At 40.7% G+C, this 22500-nt stretch overlaps 3 protein-coding genes across 5 annotated transcripts in view; 1 reads left to right on the forward strand and 2 right to left on the reverse strand.

The window, feature by feature from the left end:
• The window catches only part of LOC137993362 (uncharacterized), a 45578-nt gene extending 41621 nt beyond the window's left edge, over positions 1 to 3957 (reverse strand). The window contains exon 1 of one of the 2 annotated variants that reach the window (XM_068839160.1): positions 3362 to 3957. In XM_068839160.1, coding sequence (XP_068695261.1) covers positions 3362 to 3853 — 492 coding nt within the window. In that variant the 5' untranslated portion in view covers positions 3854 to 3957. The remainder of the gene's footprint in view (positions 1 to 3361) is intronic. The other variant, XM_068839161.1, reaches the window with a different exon arrangement.
• Positions 3958 to 12437: 8480 nt separating this feature from the next.
• Positions 12438 to 21456, reverse strand: LOC137993363 (acidic skeletal organic matrix protein-like). Of its 2 annotated transcripts, none has more exons than XM_068839163.1 (5): positions 21318 to 21456; positions 17979 to 18227; positions 16784 to 17013; positions 15584 to 15802; positions 12438 to 14026 (listed from the first exon to the last, which is right to left on the reverse strand). In XM_068839163.1, the coding sequence occupies exons 2-5, from the start codon at positions 18181 to 18183 to the stop codon at positions 13775 to 13777; spliced, it is 906 nt and encodes a 301-aa protein (XP_068695264.1). In that variant the 5' UTR covers positions 18184 to 18227; positions 21318 to 21456; the 3' UTR covers positions 12438 to 13774. The 2 variants fall into 2 exon arrangements, with proteins under 2 accessions (XP_068695264.1, XP_068695263.1); XM_068839162.1 differs by lacking the exon at positions 21318 to 21456 and adding an exon at positions 21048 to 21242.
• A 468-nt stretch (positions 21457 to 21924) lies between these two features.
• The window catches only part of LOC137993367 (skeletal aspartic acid-rich protein 1-like), a 13163-nt gene continuing 12587 nt past the window's right edge, over positions 21925 to 22500 (forward strand). The window contains exon 1 of the mRNA XM_068839168.1: positions 21925 to 21998. The gene's annotated coding sequence lies outside the window, so the exon portion shown is untranslated. The remainder of the gene's footprint in view (positions 21999 to 22500) is intronic.

Here is a 22500-nt window from a genome sequence, read left to right on the forward strand (position 1 = left end):
ATTTGCTCATATATTCGTGTGTTAACGTTTATTTGGTGCCGATGTTTGCTTGTGCCCAGTGTCTTCCGATAATAGAACCTAGTCATTTTTTTAAGAAAAATCTTGTTTTTGTCCGTTAGTTTATCTACTTTTATGCGTCCCGTTTTTATACCAGACGGCTTTAACGTCTCAGACGTCAAATGCGTCTTGAAGACTTTAACGTCTCTAGCATAAAATCGGCCAATGTAAATACCGCGTCACGGCAAACACTGAAAAAGATCATGTCTTCGGTTTTTCAGGTCATAATTTGCTGATTTAATTTCGCTCGTCTCTCGAGACCTTTGTTGCATGTAAAGGGTATTAAACTTCGAAATGATGCCCTGTGGATGCTTTCATCGGCGGCATTTGCGGATCGAAATTGACAGTCATCAAGGCCACATACCGTATGCAAATTTTCGACTTGTCGGCAGTCACGCAATTTATTCTTTTGTCTCCACAAACAATACAGGAAAGCAAAATTATGGTTATGAATAACAAAGGCACAAACGCGTATACGACACGCAATTTTAGACGCGTAAAAAAAAATGCGTATACGCGTATCGCGTGCGTTCATTTTGCGTCTGCGTTGTTCGCTTATCTCCGAGCGGCACTGTACAATGTACACCCACTTGAAAGATGTACCATTTGGAAGTCACCCTCTGGACCATAACACACAGTTTACGGCCAGACCATCATTGTCGTGTTACATGGTCTACTGTTTGGGACATTTCTGTGGTCCTGACATACATGTACCTTAATACTCTTCACCCACCACAAAGATTGACCCTTAGGGATCCCCTTAAAGACTCCAATGGTGATTGCTTTACTCTCTGGAAAATAGTGCCAGACCCTGTTTTAGACATTACCACTTTGACACTTTTGTATGTTACCCAGGGATGTAGCTAAGAGTAAATTGATCCAGTTGAAGGAAGTTGGACATGGTAACAAGATTGTCCCAGTGTCTCACAACACCCAGCAATCTTCACGATGGCGAATATAGAGAAAGAGAAGACACCCACAACAGTATTTAAAACAACGCTTTTGTTTCATTTCCAGTATCCATACATTCTAGTGCTTATTCCGTATACTAACAGATATTCAATTTTTTTTTGTTAAAACATCGAATGACTTTCAAACTTTGTCGAGAATAATTTTTGATCTTCTCAGTCACTCTTGATCGATGCCCAAACTTCAGCTGACGATCACCCCTTTCTTAAGTGGCGATTTTCACCAGCAGCTGGCGCTTAATGACATCCCTGGGTACCACTATGACTCTTTCTGTATTTTACAGTACTGTGCAAAAGTAATGCAAGTGAAATGCGCGAATTTCGTTCTTTGTCTTTGCGAATTTTCATCGAAAAATCGCGCGAAAATTTGAGGGAAAATTTGATGTGTTCCGAGTAATAATTCGCTTTAACAATAGGGGAAATTTCGTTGGGTTTTCAACACCTCACCAAAAATTCTCGATCAATAATGTTCTTTCACCATTACATTTGTAAGTACGCGAAATTTCCCTTAGCACAGAGCCGAAGTTCGACAGCGTATCGAGCAAAGTTAATCACGTAATTCATCCAATTGATCGTCATGTAATTTACTTGAAATATATTTTGATAACTGTTGTATGAACTGCGTGCCGAAGCTTGCTGTATTTAGTTGCATGCATCGATCACTGATTAGAAGGGAATTATAACACACTACAAACACAAGGTTTCTATCATCTTGTGCATGTAATTCAGCTTTAGAGCAACTTACATGCTACACACGATCGAGCTCTGAGTTCGTTTTGGGAACAAAGACAGAACACTCAAGCAAGACTTTGCCTGCAAATTGCGGCGAAAAATCAGCGAAATATCATTTCAAACGGAATTTCCTCGAAAAGCTGCAAAAAGCCAGGAATTTCGTCGGAAATCACTTGCATTACTTTTGCACAGTACTGTACACCCATGAACTACTTAAAACATCCAGATGGGTGCTTAGAGCTTCAAGCTTACTGCACAGCCGAGATAAGCAGTTAAACTCCTTCGTGACTAATTATGTTAAAAGGACTTCGTTGTTCAGGGCCTGTAAGTAAGGCCCAATTATTGATGAGTTATAACAAAGCCCACAATCTTGTTTCTACAGACACCATCGGCAGATGGCTTTAGGCAGTTCTTGAGAAATCTGGTATTGACACAAGACCAGGTCTGCCTTGGTTTCAGCCTCAAAGAAGATGAACATATCGGTGAGCACTATCCTGAACACAACTGGATGGGCAAGTGCCCAAACCTTTGCAACGTTTTATGACAAACCTGTTATTGCAGTCTTCCCTCCTACAGGCTCTTGGTACTCAATATTTTTCCAATTTTATTGGCACTGCTATTAATTTTATGCTCATAGCCATTTGCGTTGAATTCTTATGTGACTTCGTAGTGACCAATGACATAGTAGAATTAGAAAACTAAACAAGGCTAATACCTGTAAGGTGAAGTTTAATAATAATCTGCAAGTTATCAGTCAGGAGCTAAGAAGTCACATGCCCACCCTTGATCTGCTTTACACATCCTCATACATGTACAGCCCCACATATGCTGCAATAATAATTATTATTATTCCAGATGCGAATGACCAGTCACTTGCTTGTTTAAAAGTGACTGCTTGATTTTTGTGCAGTATTCTTTGATTGCACCTGACGTCACGGCAGCCAAGTTGATGGAAAGAACAATAGAGAAAAAGTATTTTAGGAATTTGACTATTATTATGCAAACCTTAATTTAATAACCCTTTCACTCCTGTAAGGGCCAATGAGACTTATAGATTTTACTCTGTCTAACGCCAGATGATTTTACTCGTCAATGGGGAACCCCACAGGTTCAGATGAATGGAGTGAAAGGGTTAACAACAGCTAGGTTCACTTAATGTCTCCATTAAGTTAACCCTTTCACTTCTGTAAGGGCCACTGAGACTTATAGATTTTACTCTGTCTAACGCCAGACGATTTTACTCGTCAATGGGGAACCCCACAGGAGTGAAAGGGTTAAGTTACATTTTCTATTGTTTTGGCACCAACATGGCCGCCTTATCACATGAGTCAGTGCAATCAAAGAATTTCATGTGACTCCTTCACTCCTGACCAATAACTTGCAGAATTAGAATTAAACTTCACCTTACAGGTCAGCCTTGTTTAATGTTTTAATTTTAATGTATAGGGAAGATACCTGTTTACAAACAGCTTTTGTTATTCAAATGTGCCAACCACAGGAAAAGAAGACCCTTTGTTTCGAAAGCCAATGAGGCTCTGGTTGGCAAATTAATGACAATAGATGAAGTCAACGATATCTTCCCTGTCAAACAGAAACATCCTCACCTCTAAACAATCTGAGGGTACATTCTTTATATGAAGTCCAAAGAGACCTTGTGCGTTGGGCAGAATCTTCTTTCTTGAGTCAGGAGGTACAGTCACTTTCAAAGAAGATTGAGTCTCTGCAACAGTTCGTTTCACACTGGCGCCGACCTTTGCCTTATTTCGAGGCCATTCTGATGGAGGAAGCGGATTTAGACCATTTGGAATTCCCTCGGCTTTCTTTGCATGGGCTGACATATAAACTCCTTGGCCTCCAACACCGAACACTCTATTTTCTCCATCCTTGGGAGAATACTGCAGTCTTGCAACATCTGGAACGGCCAACAAAAATTCATACAAATCATGGAATCCGTACTTTCCGAAATCAAGGTTGTAGTTGTTCAATTTAAAGAAGTCCTTCTCGACAGCGGTCTGTTTGATTCCCCTGCTTTTCTCACACGATAACAGAACGGCCTTCAACGAAAACTTGACGGATTGAGGCACCTCTTTAGCCATTGTACTGTACAAAACAGCTGAATGTTATTATTGTCCACCACCAAAGCTCAGACGAAGCTGGTTGTTGATAAACTTCTGAACCACGTGTAACCAAGTGAAAAATCAGCGGTGTCAAACACAGCACAAGGGATACACAGGATACCGCAGGATACCCAGTTTTAGGCAGCTCGTCTCTAATAGGGCGCTTTCCAATCTCCTACCCAGAGTCCTCGGGCTTCTTGGTCAGCGGGTGAGTGCTCGGAGAGGGTAGGTACTTTATATATGATACCCTATAATGTACAGATCCTCAAGTCCTCTATCTGTCCTTTAGCGTCCTTACACATCCCTACCCGTCCTTTGGCGTCCTTACACATCCCTACCCGTCCTTTAGCGTCCTTACACATCCCTAGCCGTCCTTTAGCGTCCTTAAATATCCCTAGCCGTCCTTTAGCGTCCTTACACATCCCTAGCCGTCCTTTAGCGTCCTTACACATCCCTAGCCGTCCTTTAGCGTCCTTACACATCCCTAGCCGTCCTTTAGAGTCCTTACACATCCCTAGCCGTCCCTTAGCGTCCTTACACATCCCTAGCCGTCCTTTAGCGTCCTTACACATCCCTAGCCGTCCTTTAGCGTCCTTACACATCCCTACCCGTCATTTAGCGTCCTTACACATCCCTAGCCGTCCTTTAGCGTCCATACTACCTACCCCGGAGAGACTCTGGGATAATCGACTTGAACTATATTTTTGATTGGCCGCTTGCGTAACAATGGCAGTCCGACAGGAAGTCGGTAAGTAATTCGGAAGCCCCAGAATTTGGAGGGAGATTCAAAACCTAAAACTAGTTTCAGTGCTGTTTGTTTTTTTCTACCTCAGAAATATGTAAATCACAAAAATAAAAAACCACGAAGTTTTAAATTGTCTTATACCGTACGGGAATTTTCCCACGCTGCTAAAAAGTGATTACTGTTGCTGTTGCAAAAGTACCGTGGGAAAACATTATATCAGTCTCTTTGAGGAGAAATCTGTGGAATAAGGTCTTGTCGAAGCCATTCAGAATTACGGAAACAACAAATCGTAGTAGAATTTGTCAATCGTGTTGCTTGCACGATGGCATTTTGAACGATGGAATGTACGCTGAAACACTAAAAACACACTTACCGAAAGCGTCAGAGGTTTCATCTTCACTTACTCTTACAGCAAACCAATGATCATTTCTCCAGTTTCTTTGTGTGTAAGGCTAAAATTCTTGTTTCTCGAACACTTTCAACCCGCCCGGTTTTCTCTTTTCTGTTTCCGGTTAAACTCAAGCATACGTAATAAGACCGGAACCCACGTTTTCTGGGAAAATGGAGTCGATTATCCCAGAGTCTCTCCGGGCGTCGCTCACCCGCTGACCAAGAAGCCCGAGGACTCTGGGTACGAGATTGGGCACTTTCCTGTTGTCAGAACTGGCCGTCGACTCCCGTCAGTTTTCAAAGAAAATGAAACAACTTGAAGGATCACTTACATGATAATCCCTCGCATTCTTCCCGAGGAATATGTATAATCCCCGAAGTATGTCAAGTTGAGGCGTTGCAGAGTTAGTCCTTCGGAGTTCCAAATGCCCGGTCTGCCTCCGCAGAAATCTAGGTAATTGTCTAGTTAAGATAAAGGAACAGGCCTACCAAGCCTAATTTGAAACCGCTACCAAAAGTGGAGCGTTTTCAAAACGATCCGGTTTCATCTGTCGTGTAAACAGCGAAACCGCATCGATTTGAATACGGTTACTCTTTTGGCGCGAAATTTGCATTTTTCAATTCAAAATAGTGAATTTAGCAAGTAGTGCAGCGCTCGCATGTACCATCACGACTTGGATTTTCTGACGAAAACGGTTCCGTGTAAATACTTCCAAATAGGCCCTTCCCGATTATGCTAGCATTTTTTGGCATTATTTGGTTTTTTCGCACTTTCTCTGTAAAAAGAAGTTCCTAGCATTATTTAGCATTTTGCATAACTTTGATCTACATTTCAGCACTCCAAAGATTTTAAATGCTAAATTTTAGAATTCAAAAGCATTGTGAGGATTTGCTTTTGTGTTTGAGAGCAGGATTTCTGTAACTGAAGTATGAACTGGGTGCATCTGAACTGACTCAAAGGAAGTGTAGACCTAGCTGATCAGCGGATAAAACTTTCAGAGGCCGTTCACGCGCTTGCTCAAACAAGATGACGCCGGCCACATTGCCACGCCATCTTCTCGAAACTTGAACGGAACACAAGAATTGGGTCTACTCTACAGCAGAGGAGAGATGAAAGACTGCGTGGGTTACTCCGATGCAGACTGGATTGATCTGGTTACGTTTTTCAGACAGGAGGAGCAGCAGTCAGTTGGACTGAGAAGTAAGAAACAGTCAATTGCCGCTCTGTCAACTGCTGAAGCTGAATACATGGCATTGGCAAGCACAGCGCAAGAAGCAATTTGGACGAGACAACTTCTATCAGACCTAGCAATCAAGCAGACTGCAGCAACCTTGGTATTCGAGGATAACCAATCTGCTATTTGCATGTCCAAGAATCCACAGTTGCCTGTAGAATCAACTGAAATGTCATTTCCTTGTAAAAATTAAACGAACATCTTTTATTGGTATGGTACGTATCGGAGAGCCAATCTCGACCCCAGAGCTCTTCTCTTTTCCCTTGGGTCATGCACAGACATAAGATGGTGGTGACGAGAATGAACCGAGAGCCAGAACATTTACGCATGGGCTGACGGAACAGACGGAATGTTTGAACAAGAGAGAAAAACGCAGTACCTCCAGACATGAGGCTGGAGCGTCGTACTAAACGAGTCATCCCGGGATTTCGGCCCGTGCGATGGCTTTTGGACGCAGTTGGCCCTTCGCTTCTTTCAGATACCGACCTTCCTCCCGGTACGGCATTGAGGGAGGGATATGTCGGCCCCTAAACCGTACGAGACAAATCCCACTCCGACTCACAGCTCCAGACCGCCCTTGTCAAAGTAGCATACGATTTCGATGGCATTAATATTCACGGGTAAAGTCATTTTACTTCTCATATGGAAAGCACTGGAGTCGCACATTACAAAGTGTACGCACGCGCCCTTCTAAAGGTAACATACATATGTGCATAAACGTATATTTCATCTCGAATTTCAGAATAACTACAAGAGCTAACATCTTCGTCTGTTAAGATGGGTTTATGAACTAGAAAAGAGCATTTTTAACAATAAGTTTAACCATTAATTTTAGCAAAACATGTGAATCATATTTTTTGGCGGGAAAAAACAACTTGTTATTTTTAGAAAAGATCGTGCTATCTTAGGAAACATATATATGTTATTCACCGGCTGGGAGGTCCCTTTAGGAAAAAAGTAGGCCCGATGTCTTGAGCACGGCCCTGAGGCCGCAGGCCGTACTCAATGGCGAGGGCACAGTTTTTCCCTATAAGGACCGACCTAAGCCGGTGAATAACTTCTTTATTTTTTCTGCTCTAGCTTTGTCTTGTTGAAAATGAAATCACACTTTCATATGAGGCTTCAACTCGGCAAAAGTTCTTAAAACACCAGAAACATCTCTGTTTCTGCCTTCATATCTCATTATTTCAAGTATTTATCTTTGTTCTCCGCCAAGTCCTTTACAAATCAGTGCAAAACTTAAAAAACTACACAAGAAAAACTTGTTGACGTTTAGTTCATGCAAATTCCACACCGCATTATTTATTTGTTTGATTGACTATTTTGGCCATTCGAATCCGTATTTTCTTAAATGAAGCAAACTAGAATAGAACTCAAAGAAAATAGAATTCCAAAGACCAAAAAATTGAGTTCAAGAGACTGCTCAGCAGTGTAAGTGCAGTGTAAGTTCAACGGCATGTTAACAGTTGAATCTCTTATAAGCTTTGACTTTCAGTTTCTCCAGGGAATGCACAATTGCTTCTCCAATTGAAAGCTGACTGGATTTTTAACGTGAAGGAATCTCTGGGGAAGCAGACCTTTTTTCCTGGAAAGTTTTCTCTTCGATTGACATAACGCGATTGGAATCAATCTGCCTTGCTTCTAAAGAGGGTTTAATTTCTTAATTTTCTCTTAGACAATTTAATAATCAAGCCCCGATCTTTTGGTTGTTATTGCGTGCATCAGCATATGCGTTATTTCAAGATGATGCCTCCCCTCATGCAAGCCTAGAGGTGTCTGGATGTCTCCTCGCCATGCACCGTTATTTTAAAATTAATGTTTTATAGAGTCTTATTTTAAAAAATGTAATGAATAACTTCTAATAATCCCTGAGTACTCTCTTTTCTCCGCAACAGTTTCCTGTAAGTTTCTCGTAATTTTTGCTTGTGGTGAAGTCTATAAATAAAGAATGAAATCAGTGATCCAAGATTTGTCGCCAAGTTTCAGGAGCACCCAACGAATCCGTTCCTCACATTATCTGTTCCCCAGAGGAATCTTGCTGTCTGGCAAAAATACAGGTGTTTCGATGAGCTGGCTGGGAAATTTTGTTATTGATAGAGGTTTTGCCTGGCCTTACTGACTTTTTCTAGCATTTCAACCCGAGCTGGCTGTAGAAACTCTGAAGACTGAGGACGACTAAAAAAAAAAAAAAAAACCCTTCCCTCTCCCAGAGAGTAGTCACAAACATACGACGGCTGGTCAGAGTGATTGCGCTTGCGGAAAAAACCGCAAGGGGCCCGTTTCTCGAAAGTCCCGAAAACTTTTCGGGCCCGAAAAGTCATTTGTGAAACTGCTAACCGCTAATTTTGGAGAGCCGATCTTTTAAAGTGTTTTCAAGGTAACAAAAAGAAAAATAACTGTGAAGTTTGACGACTAATATAGTGTGGATTTCGAAACTGGGACACATACACAAAAACAGCTCCGACCGGAGATTTACATCGGTTTTTAGGTCTTTGTTTTAGGAAATCTTTCAAGATTTGATGCTCTAAACTTGTAAACATTTCATAAAATTCGACATGTTTACCAGATTACATACATAATTTTTTTGTTGCCTGCTGCGTCAGAGATTGAAGCTGAATCAAAGAGAGCATATTCGTGTTCTCAGTATTGGACTGGAACTAGCTTGCAATGGAGGCTAATGCGTGGGAATATATTAAAAAGTATTTGCATTTGAAAATATTTCCCCGCATTAGCCTCCATTGCAAGCTACAATAGTTCCAGTCTAATGCTGAGAGTACGAATATACTGAATATGGTCATTTACATCCGAGTTTGCCTTTTGGTCCAGGGTCGAGGGTAACTAGTCGAGGGTCGAGGGTAAATGGTCGAGGGTCGAAAATTTGAGTTTGCCTTTTGGTCGAGGGTCGAGGGTCGAGGGTCGAGGGTCGAGGGTAAATGGTCGAGGGTCGAAAATTTATTCAAGATTATTTTCAAATTATTTTCTTAACTTCGTCAAATCAAAAGTTCACAGGTTCGTGTTTACTCGAGTTTCCGGTGCCTGTTTTTGCCGCATTTGGATGTTCCGAATTAAGTTGGCGAAAAATTGCACAGAGTAACAGCGCCCTTAAACGCAGCTCAGTGTTTCTTTTCAATGATCTAAGGAAGCTCAGTAATGATCCGCTTCATTACAGAATCCATGTTTGTCTTTGCCGTGCCATCGCGGGGGAATCTGCGTGCCAAGAAATAAGTATAGCACTTTTACGTGCACTTGTTAACCAGGATTCATCGGCGGATTCTGCAAAAAAGGTAATTTATTAAAAGGTAATGTATTCAGACAAATCAATAGAGGCGTGTTATCACTGAAGTAGTCTGCTCGCTGGCGGTAGATGGTGTTGCTATCGCGAAACATGTATAATTAATTAGACGCTGAACATGAATCTTGGCCGGGTGACAAAACGAGATGGTGGGAAACATGCAGGAGAGACGGGAAGGGAAAAAACCCCCTCCTCCAGGAGCTCGTCAAGCGTGAGCCTCTATCTTCAATAATTCCTTGAATGAACCCTTTCCCAAGTAACTTTAATTTAGGAACAGGTTTTTCACGCGGAGAGTATCATATTTTTCCTTGACACTGAAATACCTCTGATTTAATTGGCTTTTACAACAGTGGGTGTGATGAATCTTCCGAGGAATGCGTTGTATAAATAAATGTATTCGGGAAGAGGTTGGCTCCTGAGCCAAGTATGGGACATAGCTCTTTGCTTCTTTTGATGAGCTCCTGGCTCCTCGTGTACCCAGCGCGCTTCCAATATACAGAATATAGCTTCTAATTATATATGTTTCTCTATCCGTCTGCGAGCAGGCTGCCATTGAAGTCTTAGCCAGCTTCATTTCTCTTTTAACAACTTTCCTTTGAATTAGGCTCTTGTAATCTAAAACAATACAATACAATACAACATACTTTATTTAACGAAGGTAACGTAATTAACCCAATGAGTTATCTAACTTACGGCCTTCACAAACAATCAAGCTGTTAGAAAACAATTTCACTACTAATCTTTTGTGTTTTCAGTTGTGAGATCATGTAAGGACTTGTACGAAGTCCAAAAGTAAGTAGCACCTTTATGCGAGCAACGCTTTTTCTAAATATAGTGAATGACATAACTTATTAGTTCATTTTAGTTAATATGCTAACATTTATGTTTCTGGTATAACGTTCTAGATGAGTTTGCATACAATTATTTAACAGTTATTAGATGAGCGTGAGTTGGATATGACATCGTAAATACCCCGCGAAGCGTAAGTTGCCCAGGGTCTCACACATAGCATGGAATAATTATTTGTATTTGGATGTCAGAAAGCGGAACGTATAGGACACGGTAAATTACTTGCGAAGCGCGAGTTGCACCGAGTCTCCCAGACAACATTGAATAATTGTTTTTATTATTTGACTAACTCAGTGGGTGGGCAAGATGAACCAAATCCCGCTCTGTGATCGGCTACCCGAGCGGGCAACTCGCCTGGTCCCAAAAGATCAAAGATCATTTTTTTTGGTGTTTTATCCCATGTAATAAATCCATTATTGACCAAGCTTGTTCGGTCAAGATGGCTGGATATTGGCCTCGTTTTTTATTTTTTTTTGCGTGTTTATGGACCTCGACTTCGTCTCAGCACATAAACACGCAAAGAAAGAACTTGGCCAATATCCAGCCTTCTTGACTTCACGCTTGGTCAATAACCCATATGTAAAATCTTAAAAAGGTTTGGTCGTTTGGATGCCAGAAAACTGGAGCCACCGACCCTTCGGCTGGCCATTGGCCGGCCATCCGCCTGAGTATCGGCCAGACCCAGCCTCGTTCCCACTAGCCCTTACGTAAAGTCAAACGTGACGTCACCGGTCGAGCGGATCCGAAATATACCCCGAGGAAACCTTGCGCTATGGCGCTTGGCCATAAGTCTCGCGCTTCTTCTCTTTTTGTGATTAATTAAGCACTTAGGCCTGGGAACGAGACTGGGCCAGACCGATACCGTGTTTCAATAACTGAGGAGGATGTTCCGCCTTTGCAACGATATCTGCGAATGGTTATTCTTCGACAGTCTTCCACAGTCTCTTCAGTAACGCATAACTCCTAATATTCTTCAATAAGTTATCTCCTTTAAGTCACTAAAAGCCAGTTTTACTTTTCCCACTTTTCAAAGAGTACATTCCACTACGATTCCGCCTACTGGATTAATAAGGTTGACATCAACGTTGCCGGAGGGGAGACTGGTTTTGATTCTAGCGAGACAAAATTACCGACCTACTGGAACACACCATTTTCAAGGATCTGCCTCGGAATGAAGATTGGCCAAGCACTGAATTTCATTGACATAGCGAAGCAAGCAGTGTCTCTTTACTCGCTGATCGCTGATAGGCAATACCGAGCGACCTCACTGGGTCGGCATACCTGGAAGATGATCATTGGATCACAAGCATCCTTGCCAGTCTTTTGCAACATGGAAGGCTTTAACGGGTATAGTGGCGCTTCTCACAGTAGAGCGAGAATTGGTATCCTTGGCAATGAAAAAAATGATTGCCTTAGCCCTGACTCAAGAATCGGGTTTGGAACTGGAGGATATCCGGAAGAATCGACACTTGTGGTAATATTGGCTATCAAGCTTACGGGGCTGATAACTTTGATACCAATATAAAAAGCATGTGTTATGTGCTGGTCATCTGAAAAATAAATTGTAGAAATCACTACAAGGTACTAGGCAGTTAGCATACACTCCATATGTTTGAAGAAACGCTAGCTTTTAATTTTTTTTTTCTACGATTAAATAAGGAAATCCTCCACCATCAAGGAAAGAAGAATTATGTAAAAACAAAGACACGACACTCCCGAGTTTTACAGACGTGTCGTGTTTTTCTTAAGATTAGTTTCTTCACTGCTTTTATCTAGACCATTTGTAAAAATAAAGCTGATTCGTCAATAGAAGGCAAACTCTTCTTTAAGATTTTAGAATTCGTGTTCATCATTTCCGCGGAAACTCAAGTAGGTTTTTTCTCGAGTGATCGCTCTTCAGAAGGGAGAAGTAGAGCGAGATGTTCGAGAGAGACCGCAGAACTCTGATTCATAAATGGCGCGAACTCTGCTCCCAAAACCTCGGCCCCGAGATCTAACATAAGATCAGGATTCCAGTGTGATGCAACCATACAAGCACATGAAACAATACTGTAACAGCACATGTCCACAGTTTATTGAATAGCAGCGAGTTGAACCATTAAATATATCTACGACAAACGATTTTCTACATTTCTCTATTATAACCTCATGGTTTGTAACTAGGAATTGCGAGCACGCCAAGCACTCAAGCCTATAAAGAGTGTTTTCAATTAAGGTGATCAGACGATACAATTGCAACTAAAACGATAGACGAGCACGGAGTTTAATTCGCAGAGGATCAACTAGGGACTCCGTTTTCTTGATCAGAGACAGCGTCATGTGAAAACACTCTTTAGCCGAGCGCAAGTGCTTTACTAATAAAGGAAACTACAAATCCGCAAATAAAATGGAATGAAAGTTGATCAAATTCACACGAGTGCGTCACTATTGGAGATATTTCCCTCTTATCACTGTACTAGCAATATTATTCCTGTAACATATATAACCATCTTTCTCATATGAAATTGACACAAATAGGCCATTTCCGAGTTCATGTCTGCCTTCTCTTCAAAGCGAGTCTAAGTGCGAAGTTTTTGTGATGGTAATTAGTTCTACTTTACATATGAATGAAAAATAATTTTCATACCAAAAACTTTGCACTTAGACTCGCTTTCAAGAGGAGGCAGGCACAAACTCGGAAATGGCCTATTGACAATGTTAAAACGCTAATGTCTCCAGAATTGTCCACCTTTGTCTAATATTCCAGACTGCAATCTCCGACGTGGAATACTTTTCTCACGGGACCCTTGTGATGTGACGAAATATGTAGCTGCTTGAGGACAAGAGTGTACCTAATATTCCCTCCCCTCTATTCTGCATTTCCAGCAGACTCCTGTCAGGCTTTCGGAGTTGATTCACTCAAGCGTTTCAAATTTGATTATTAGGGAATTCGATTAGTAATCGCGAAGATTGTTGAATTTGTTCATTCAGTATACAAATTTATGTAACGAGAATTCCCCAAAGGCTAAAACAAGAAATACTAACATTAAGTAGAACGGTTAATTATAAAAAATAACAAACCAAAAAATGGTCTTTTGTTGTCTTAAGGTAGCTAAGAAGTTTGATGCATTTTCAATGCAATCTTGAAGTTGAATTGCCCTGAAACTTTGAGATCTAGGGTTTAAGAGTATTTGCACTTTTGCCGCAGGTTGACAAGCAGTATCAAAACAATTACAATTTTTTCAGCTAGCTAGAAGTACAGAACACAAAACCGTTAAAATTCTTCTTCTTCTCCTTCTTTTGCCTTCTTTCTTGACGTCATTGACGGTTTTGCTGTTTTAATTTAGAAGGTCGTTAGGGAAATACTAATTATATTGAGGCGCAACGAGCAGACAAATGTCATCAGTCTATCAAAAGTGAGCTACCAAAATGCTCAACAGCGAGGATAGGATGAAGAAATAAAGTGAAGACACAGTGATGATGGTTCCGCCATTACCCGGCTGTTGGGGTGTAGAGGCACCTACGTTCACACTTGGATCAATTAAAACCGAATCGAATGGTAAGGGCAGACGGTAAATTAACCTTTTGCTCATAAATCCAGTGACTTCAAACTTTGGGAACCCTGCTGGCAGTTTGACGTAATTGCCGTCGTTGACAAGAACCTGAAAAAAAAAGACAATAAGAAACGTGTTCGTGATGGTACTGGCTCCAAGCAAGAGAACAACAGAAGCAGTAACTAGCGTAACCCGGGTTAGTTTACCTCTATTCTGTTCAATTTGAGCGGCTTTCAATTGAGTATCAAACAGCCAAACTTCAAGTTATCAAAGACCATGAACCGGTTGTAATAGATCTTATTCGCGCGGCGGCCATATTGGCCATAGACAATAGATTTCGAACCCGGAGCCTCGGGTTGAAATGTTTGGGAACGACAACAAGAGTTTTCAATCCCTTTGGACTCAGATATGGTCGCCATGTGATTAAGGTTAAGGCCCATGCGTAGGCTTTAGAAATTTTTACGAGAGCTAATTTATTCCAAATTGCACCAGAAAATCATGTGACTACTTATTAATAATAGACGTGAAAAAATATCGAAAAGGTCTGACGTAATTAAGTAGAAGCACTGCACGCGAATCATGTAGTCAAGCAAAAACTTCGCCATCCAGGGCTAGCATCGGCTAGCATTTGATTAGCTATCTGTGGCTTTCTTTCGGTTTGATCATTGACCAATTAGATTGATTAGATTTTTTACCACAAGGTTAAGAGTGCACTCTGACAGCTTTCTAAGACAAACGTTCATTGGAGTCAAGCCCTAGCCAGAGGGGTTAGTATCTGAATGGGAGCCCTCAAAATATATCAGTTTGTACCGGAAACATAGGACCAAAAATTATATTTAATGCTTTAAAATGCGAACCAAGCAAGGTACAGATTTTGTTGGCCTGCTTTATACAAACAAATATTGATGCAAAAGTAAATAAATATTGATACGCAAATTTAAGGAAGAGCAGAAGGACGTTTTTAGGAAGTATCGATCGAGAATAAAATATTTTGCCATTAGCAACAAATTTGGGACATAAAACAACATAAATTTTGAACCACGAATATAAAAAGTTACCAACAGCAAAAACCATTTTGGGAGATTTTTGCTACGTTTGTACTTTTGACTGCACAAATAAATCGCAAAATCGAAAGTGACATCGAATTCAGCGGGCGCCGTGATCAAGTTACCTTGCGTGTTTGCTCGCGAAACAAAGGATACATCTGTGTCAAAATGATGGCAAGACACTGGGTGTTTTTTTTTTTTTTTGTTTCAAGTGTTATAAAGTTTGTCAAGAAATGTGCGACTTCAACACGAAGATCACAATCGCCCAACTCTTGAGGTTGACCATTGTTTCTGCAAAATCAAAAACTTTCTCTCCTTAACGAGGTTATTCATCAACAGCTAATTGCCTCGTTTGGGAAATAGCAGCTGCTTTATTATTCATCACCGTCACAAATTCTTGACAATTTTGGGGCTCATTTTGCTGAAACTCAAGCACGCTTCCTACAGACCTGTTTTCCCGTGATTTATGCACGCGCTGCGGGTCTCTTGGCACCACGAACACTCTTACACTCTTACGCTCTTACATTCTTACACCCTTACCACCCGGTGACATAGTGTGTAGTGTACATTGCACTGCCACAAAATTTTCATCGCAAAATCCAAACCAGAAAGCACTTACCCCTCTATTGAGCACCATTTCAGAGTTGGCACCCATGTTGTAGATGATAGGGCAGTCATCATCCTCTTCATTGGGGTCATCAGGATCCACACAAATGGGATCTTTGTCCGAGTCGGCACGTTCATCGTCGTCAACTTCTTCCGGCTCTTCTGCCTGACTCTTGACGCTAAGCACGAGTTCGAGGTTCTCGCCGGCCTGGTTGCTCTCCCAGCCAGTGATCTAAATTGGCAAACATTCAAGTTAAAAATTCACGTAAAGGAATTAACTCCATTATAGCTCATCATGCGAATGAACAGTTAACGCCCCCCCCCCCACCCCCCATCCCCACAGGAAAAGAAAGGAAGGGACTAGTTAGGCTAGTTGGTTTCAATTTCCAAAACGATCGTCTTCCTAACCGCCTAGTCTCGCCTAGTCTCTCCAACTCCCCCATCCATCATAATAAATCGCAACAAAAAGCACCGTTTGAAAGAGCCAGAGAATTGGAAGAATGACTTAAACTTTCTTCAGACTATCAAATGGTTCTCAGAGATCAAATGTCATGAGAGGGCCACATTATAAGGTTTTCAGCGTGACCAAAAGATTTGAGCTTCAAGTGATATATTGAGAATCCGCGCAAACTTGCATTTGAGCCAAAGGGGTGTGGGAACTGGATGACACAGAGACTCACCGTAGCCCATTTGGGCCCGAACCAACACTCAGGGTCTTAAAATAACTGGGAAGGAAGTTCTGCCTTTGTCATTTCATTTGCAGATAGTTCATTGTCAAGTTAAGGACTATAAACCGTAGGCCGTTACTCACGACCCTTCAGTTGATTTTACATAAACATAGTGGGACGTTATAGAACCCGTACACCATTCGCGAAGAGTTGAATACGGAGACCCTGATGTTGTAGTCTGTGTTATTCTGTCCAACAAAAGTGGCCGACTTGGCGTGATACTCTTCAAAAGGCTTTTTACAATGACTGCAAAATTCTCGCGCGCTCATTGGCTAATTTTTATTGTCAATAAGCGGACAGACACAGAAATTTATAATTTATGTGATAATGACGCGATGTTGCTCGCGTCCGATGGAAGTTTCGCGCATTTTTGTCTCGCGTTCTTCTCGTGTTTTGACTTAATTTTGACCCCTCTGCCTTTTTGTTATTGTAATTGTTGATGAATATGAAAGAGAATACATAAACTCAAGATTTTCCAAACTTACATTGATGTTAAACTTCATGGTCCCGCTTAGTACATTGAACGTTTCATTTCCAAAGGTGATGGTTCCATTTTCCAGAAACAAAACCACCATTAGCTCGAGAGTTGTCCTTGTGTTCGGTAATGTCGTTACCAGGGTTATAGTTTTTGCGGTGAGGTTCTGATACTTGGTTGAGTTCTGCAGCTCCGAAAATTTAAACGGTGCAGATGGTTCGATGGCGGGGAGTGAGATTCCTGGTGAATAAAGAAAGGACCAATCAAATCCAGACAGTCAGTCGGTCAATCAATCATGAATCTAGAAATAGTTTTTCAAAAAAAGGATCAAACGATTCATCAATATCTTTCAGCCAGTCCATCAACTACGTTAGGCGTGTCAGCCTTCGATAGGACATTTGCATGATGACGCCATTTGACTACAAGTACCAGAATCCTTTAGGTTTTGCTTATCTTATGCAAATAAGAGCTATTGTTGTTTTTACCCCGCTGGGAATACAAACTTTAAATAAGAAAAGAAAAACAAACTGAATTCTGGTAGTTATAGTCAAATTACGCCATCATAAAAGTTGCCTAATGAAGAGAAACTGCTGCCGTTCTAACAGAGCTCAATAGACCTTTTCGGCTTGTACATTTTGTTTTCCCAATAACAGATCAGGTGATAATACTCAGGAGGCTTGGTCTTTTGTTTTGTTCATTAAAAAGAGTGCATGCAGGGATATTCATGCTTGTATGCCCTCATTTTAATGAACAAAACAAAAGACCAAACCTCCTGAGTATTATCACATGATCTGTTATTGGGAAAACAAAACGAACAAGCCGAAAAGGTCTATTATTGCTCACTCTTGGATAGAAACTGACCACCTCATTTTCCATCAGTGCGAAGATCGCGGCCACAAATCGGCTTAAGTCGACGTCTCCTGTACGCAATGACGATGCATCTTTGGTCTTTTGTTGGGAGTACTTAGATATTTTTGTCATTATATATGCCCATTTCAGAGTTGTATTTAGTCCAATGAAGTTACCCCTCTAAGAGCATTGATTTGTCTCGAAGGGAAGTTGTAGCCCTGAATGACGCTACGTCAAAAAATGGCAATCACTTGACATATGTTATTTTGCCTTTTAGCCGCTCGGCTATCGAGGACGTATGCTGGGGTAGTTCACTGTCACCGTCCCCTGTCAACCAGTTAATGAAAACAACTTACCATTTCCGTTAACTTCTCGTAGAGACTCAACTTGAAATGAAAGGGCATCATCATCGTCAAAATCTTCCACTTCGTCCTCGTCATCATCGTCATCGTCATCATCATCGTCGTCTTGTTCAAAATGCAGCGTAGAAATTTTTCCGGTTTTTCCTTCTACCTTGACAGAAGTATCACTTCCACGCATTGTGACTGTATTTTGGTCCATGTCGACGTCGTCATCGCATATAACAGAGGTTATCAAAATAGCACCTAAAGTAAGAGTTGTATGAAAGGTGAAACATTAAGGTGACATTGTATATCATTTTACAACAAGAGATTGCAATGCACCTTAACGTCAAACCATTTGTGTTGAGGGGATACATTAAAATTGCAAACTGAGACCTCTCCCAAGGAAATGCAACTTGAAAGGCCGGCTGATCTGAGACTAACGGCTTAAAAGCAAGGTGACACACTGACCAGACTGGCCACACGGTGGGATTGGCGTCAGGGGGTGTCACCTTGATTTTCATTGTTTGAGTCTGGAGAGTTCAGGTTTGATAATGTGGCATTTATGGTAGCTCATGAGGGTTTTCAGGCACGAGAGCGACACACAAGGCTGCAGGCGAGAGAGGGGAAGTTAGCCACTCGTTCGTCGCGTCGCGCTCGCACTTCAAAGCCGGCCCAATTGAGTGTCCCCAATAACTCCTCTTTTGCAGTCTTGTCTTCATTCATTATCAAGATCTGTTCATAGTCAGGAGCCCTTAATATGATTTCCTGTCAGAATACGGTGCATCAACGTGTGAAGACAGCCAGGGCTTTCCACAAGTTGCTCGGCAACTTTTTGGCAACTTTTCGAATTCCGAGCAACTTTTAATTTCTAGTTTTCCACAAATTCTGAGGTATCGGAACAGCTTTAAGTGCTTAAATTGGCCATGGTTCCATAATTCACAAATGTTTCAGTAGACAGTTTTTCAAGATTCACACTTCACTGATTTGAGTGTTTCAGGCGACAAAGGTCATTCAGATTCTTTGATGGTAGCCGCAGAAGCCGTGGCAAGACTTAGTACTCCAAACAACATTTGTTTTTGAACAAATTTATTTAGCGACGCCGGTTAGAACGCAAAGTTGCACAAAAATACTTAGAATTGTACAGATTGCGTATTTTTGCATCAGACCAAATAAAAGAAGAGAAAACAAAAAACGTTTTTGTTTTTTTAAGCAACTTCTGAGCAACTTTCGTTTCAAAAAGCAACTTTTGAGCGACGTTTTGAGAAATTCTGGGCAACTTTTTGGGAAATCTCGAGCAACTTGTCGAAAGCCCTAAAGGCAGCCATTAAACGGATCCTCTGATGTACCCCAACCTAGAACACAGCATCAAGAGAGGGAGAGGGAGAAAGACCATGTTTCATTGAGGAAGTATTGCTGTCAAAGGCCAACCCAACCGTCGTCATATTGTTGTAACACTGTGGTCACACCATGATCTCGACTACATAGAACCTGGATTAGAAGTGCACAAAAGTCGACTATTTACTGAAACATGCGAGCCGAGCGAAACCCAAAATAAGGAACTTGAGGAAGTCTAATCCTGGATTCGCGGTCACTTATTTTCTTTAATCTGGAAGGGTCTATGCTTCTTCTAAATCCTGAGTGCGTGATTGCAAAAGTTCCTTATTCACAGGCAAATAAGTTGATAAATAATTTAATTATATAATCTTCGCGATCGACTGGGCTCAAAATGAAGACCATGGTGTTCACACGCACTGAATACGCTCGGTCATTTTATCATGGTTGCGTGCTTTCGAATCTATATCATTAAGCCAATATTGAAACTCACTGTTATTCAAATGCGCAGAGTAAGACATTGTTTTTCATGAAAAGCCAAGGGGACAGATTGAAAGGCACGCTAACTCAACTTAATTGGAAAACTTATCTATTGAACTTTCTTCCCGAGTCTAATAATTCAGTTTGAATTATAACCTGTCAACGGTTAATAGAAATTCGATAGAAATTTCCAATGACTGATTGCCGTGATTCAGTTGAGCAGCTAATGTGGTTGAACTGTATATCAACTTCTCTGTTAAGTCAAGTATTGCATTAAGTGGGAAGGGAGGCGAATTCCTTTCCGGAAATTGTAGCTCTATATTTTAGATTGTGATTTTGCGACCTACTGGGGATTCACTTAATAGACGTCAGGTTTCCGCATTTTTCTCAAAATACAATCATTGCGTTGCAATCTTGAACAAGCGTTTCCGTGGGGTTTGAGCCTCGATCCGAAGTTTTGAATGCAAAGGAATAGGTTTTCGCTAAACCCTCTCTCCCCAGAAACACTTTCTATGCGTGTGCAAAGGTGTTCAAAACGAACATAAGCAATATCCCTTTGAATTAAGTAATATAACTAAAAGACGCAACCGATCCACCTTAGAAGATGTCGGTCTACTAACTCTTGGCTTTAGAAGCTGTTCTTTTATGTGTTGAGGTTGAATCATCTTACGCAAGGATATTAGGGCCGAAAACACTCAGCTTCTTAAAAAATAGGTTTAAACGTCGGAAATATGAACTTTGGTGTGGAAACGAGGGGAAAGAAAATTGGTTCACCGCATTGATATCAAACTCAGTTGCAGCTAAATATATACAGAAAATTGATGTGATAGTGGTCTTGTGATGGAAACCTTTTCCCAGGTTTGGAATTGTCCCTTTGTTACTCGTAAAACTTGAGCGGGAAGAGCTCGTGACAACAATGCCATCTAACTGTGTGTAAAAGTTTACTTTAAAGCGCCTGGATTCAAATTGGAAATGACTGTACGAACTCTCGTAATATTCTACGACTAAGCGGCACTAAGCGACGGATGCATCTAAACCTCCCATGTAATTACTCGGCAGGAAAACAATGAAAATTAAAATCGGTGAGAATCACCATGTGTTAAGGAAGGATATCAGCTTAAAAACATTTGCTACCATTAATCTGTCTCCCTTTGTTTGGTAAAAATATATTTTCAAAGTCATGAAAAGGAAGGCAATCGACCCAGGCATAAAACTGATCAAGCAATGAATTGATCAACTTAGCCCAGTTCAGTTTAAAAAATAACTTACCAAGACAGGAGATGAGCAAAATCAAGGAAAGTCGTGAAGCGAGCATTTCGAGTCCCTGCCTAGCTTGTAGAAGTTTGATACGAACTGTCCGTTGACAATACAAGTACAAATGATATAAAACCCTCAAATAACGCGAATTAATATAGCAGCTGCAGAGAGCAAAGCAAGCTCATTATCTGTTACATCATGACGTTTGATTATTATACGCTGAGTATGGGTGTCTCTTCTCTCACACTGTCAATATTTTCGCGTGTTTCTTTACTCAATTACCTTGATTCGTCGTTTCACATTTTAGCACGACACTTTTTCGAATAGTCTACGAACCAGATGGATTTTTTTATAAGGTGTGCAGGCGTTCACTTGTAGATACAGTTGCCTTTCTTTCAACTCGTGTTTAGACATGAAAACATAAACTGAAATATTGAAATATACCAAAAGTCATTATAAGCGGTAAATATTAGGGAAAATGACTTGTTTGACAAAACACTCTTCGTAGTTAGGGCAATATTCCCATTTATCTGGTGTAATTTTGGAAACAATCACGAGAGAAAATACTGCACGGAAGACGACGGAAGATTTCTGTGGTTTCGGTTTGAAATCTAAGCATAGTTAAAGGTAAACCCGTGTAAGTTCTTTGGCAAAACGCTAGCTAAATAAAGAAATTGAGGGGTATTTGATAATATATTTCGGTAAATATTCATTAAAATTTTCTATGCAGTGGGATAGCGTGACTGGTACTTCAGGCGCCAGTGTGAAATTTCTTGTTCTATTGTTGGTTGTGACGTTCCGGATCACGTGTCCTAAAGAAGTCAGAGTTTGTTCTATGCTATTTGATCTGCTATTTTACATTTTTATGACATCATTGTTATTTTAAGAAGATTAGCTCTAGCGATCCTAAGCTTTTTAAAGTTGCTGGCTTTCGAAGCTTACTCTTTGGCTAACTTTAAAAAGGTGCGCTTAACTTTTGTTTATTACTAAAATGGGTCTAACTTATTGTCTTCACATAGTACATTCAAAAGAAAGGAATTTTTATTACTTATATTCGTGATGTTAGTCAAGTACTTCTGTAAAACACTCCTTCTTTTGTTGCTCTGAATAGTGTTTTCGAGTGTTTTTCTTTTCTGTGGGAAAATGTTTTTGGACGTGCTAGGAACTGTCTGGTTCTTTTAAAATAAATTTCCAGTTACTGTAGATCAGAGAGCTCATTAATTTCTGCAGTTTATGCAAACTGAATTATCTTTTTAGTAAAATTGTCAATTTATTATTACTGTTTTTTTTTTTTTTTGCCCAGTATGTTTGTGTCGTACGATATTGAGGGTATGCATTTGGTTAACTTATGTCTAAAAAAATGGTTAAATTTAATTTGGGGAACGCTGCGGGTGTCTCGAAAACTAAGACCCTAAGAGGCCAAAAACTCGAAAAAAGTAACCCCAAACCCTCTTTTTCGAGACAC

This window comes from Montipora foliosa, chromosome 2 (assembly GCF_036669935.1).
Source record: "Montipora foliosa isolate CH-2021 chromosome 2, ASM3666993v2, whole genome shotgun sequence".
Classification (NCBI taxonomy): Eukaryota; Metazoa; Cnidaria; class Anthozoa; order Scleractinia; family Acroporidae; genus Montipora; species Montipora foliosa.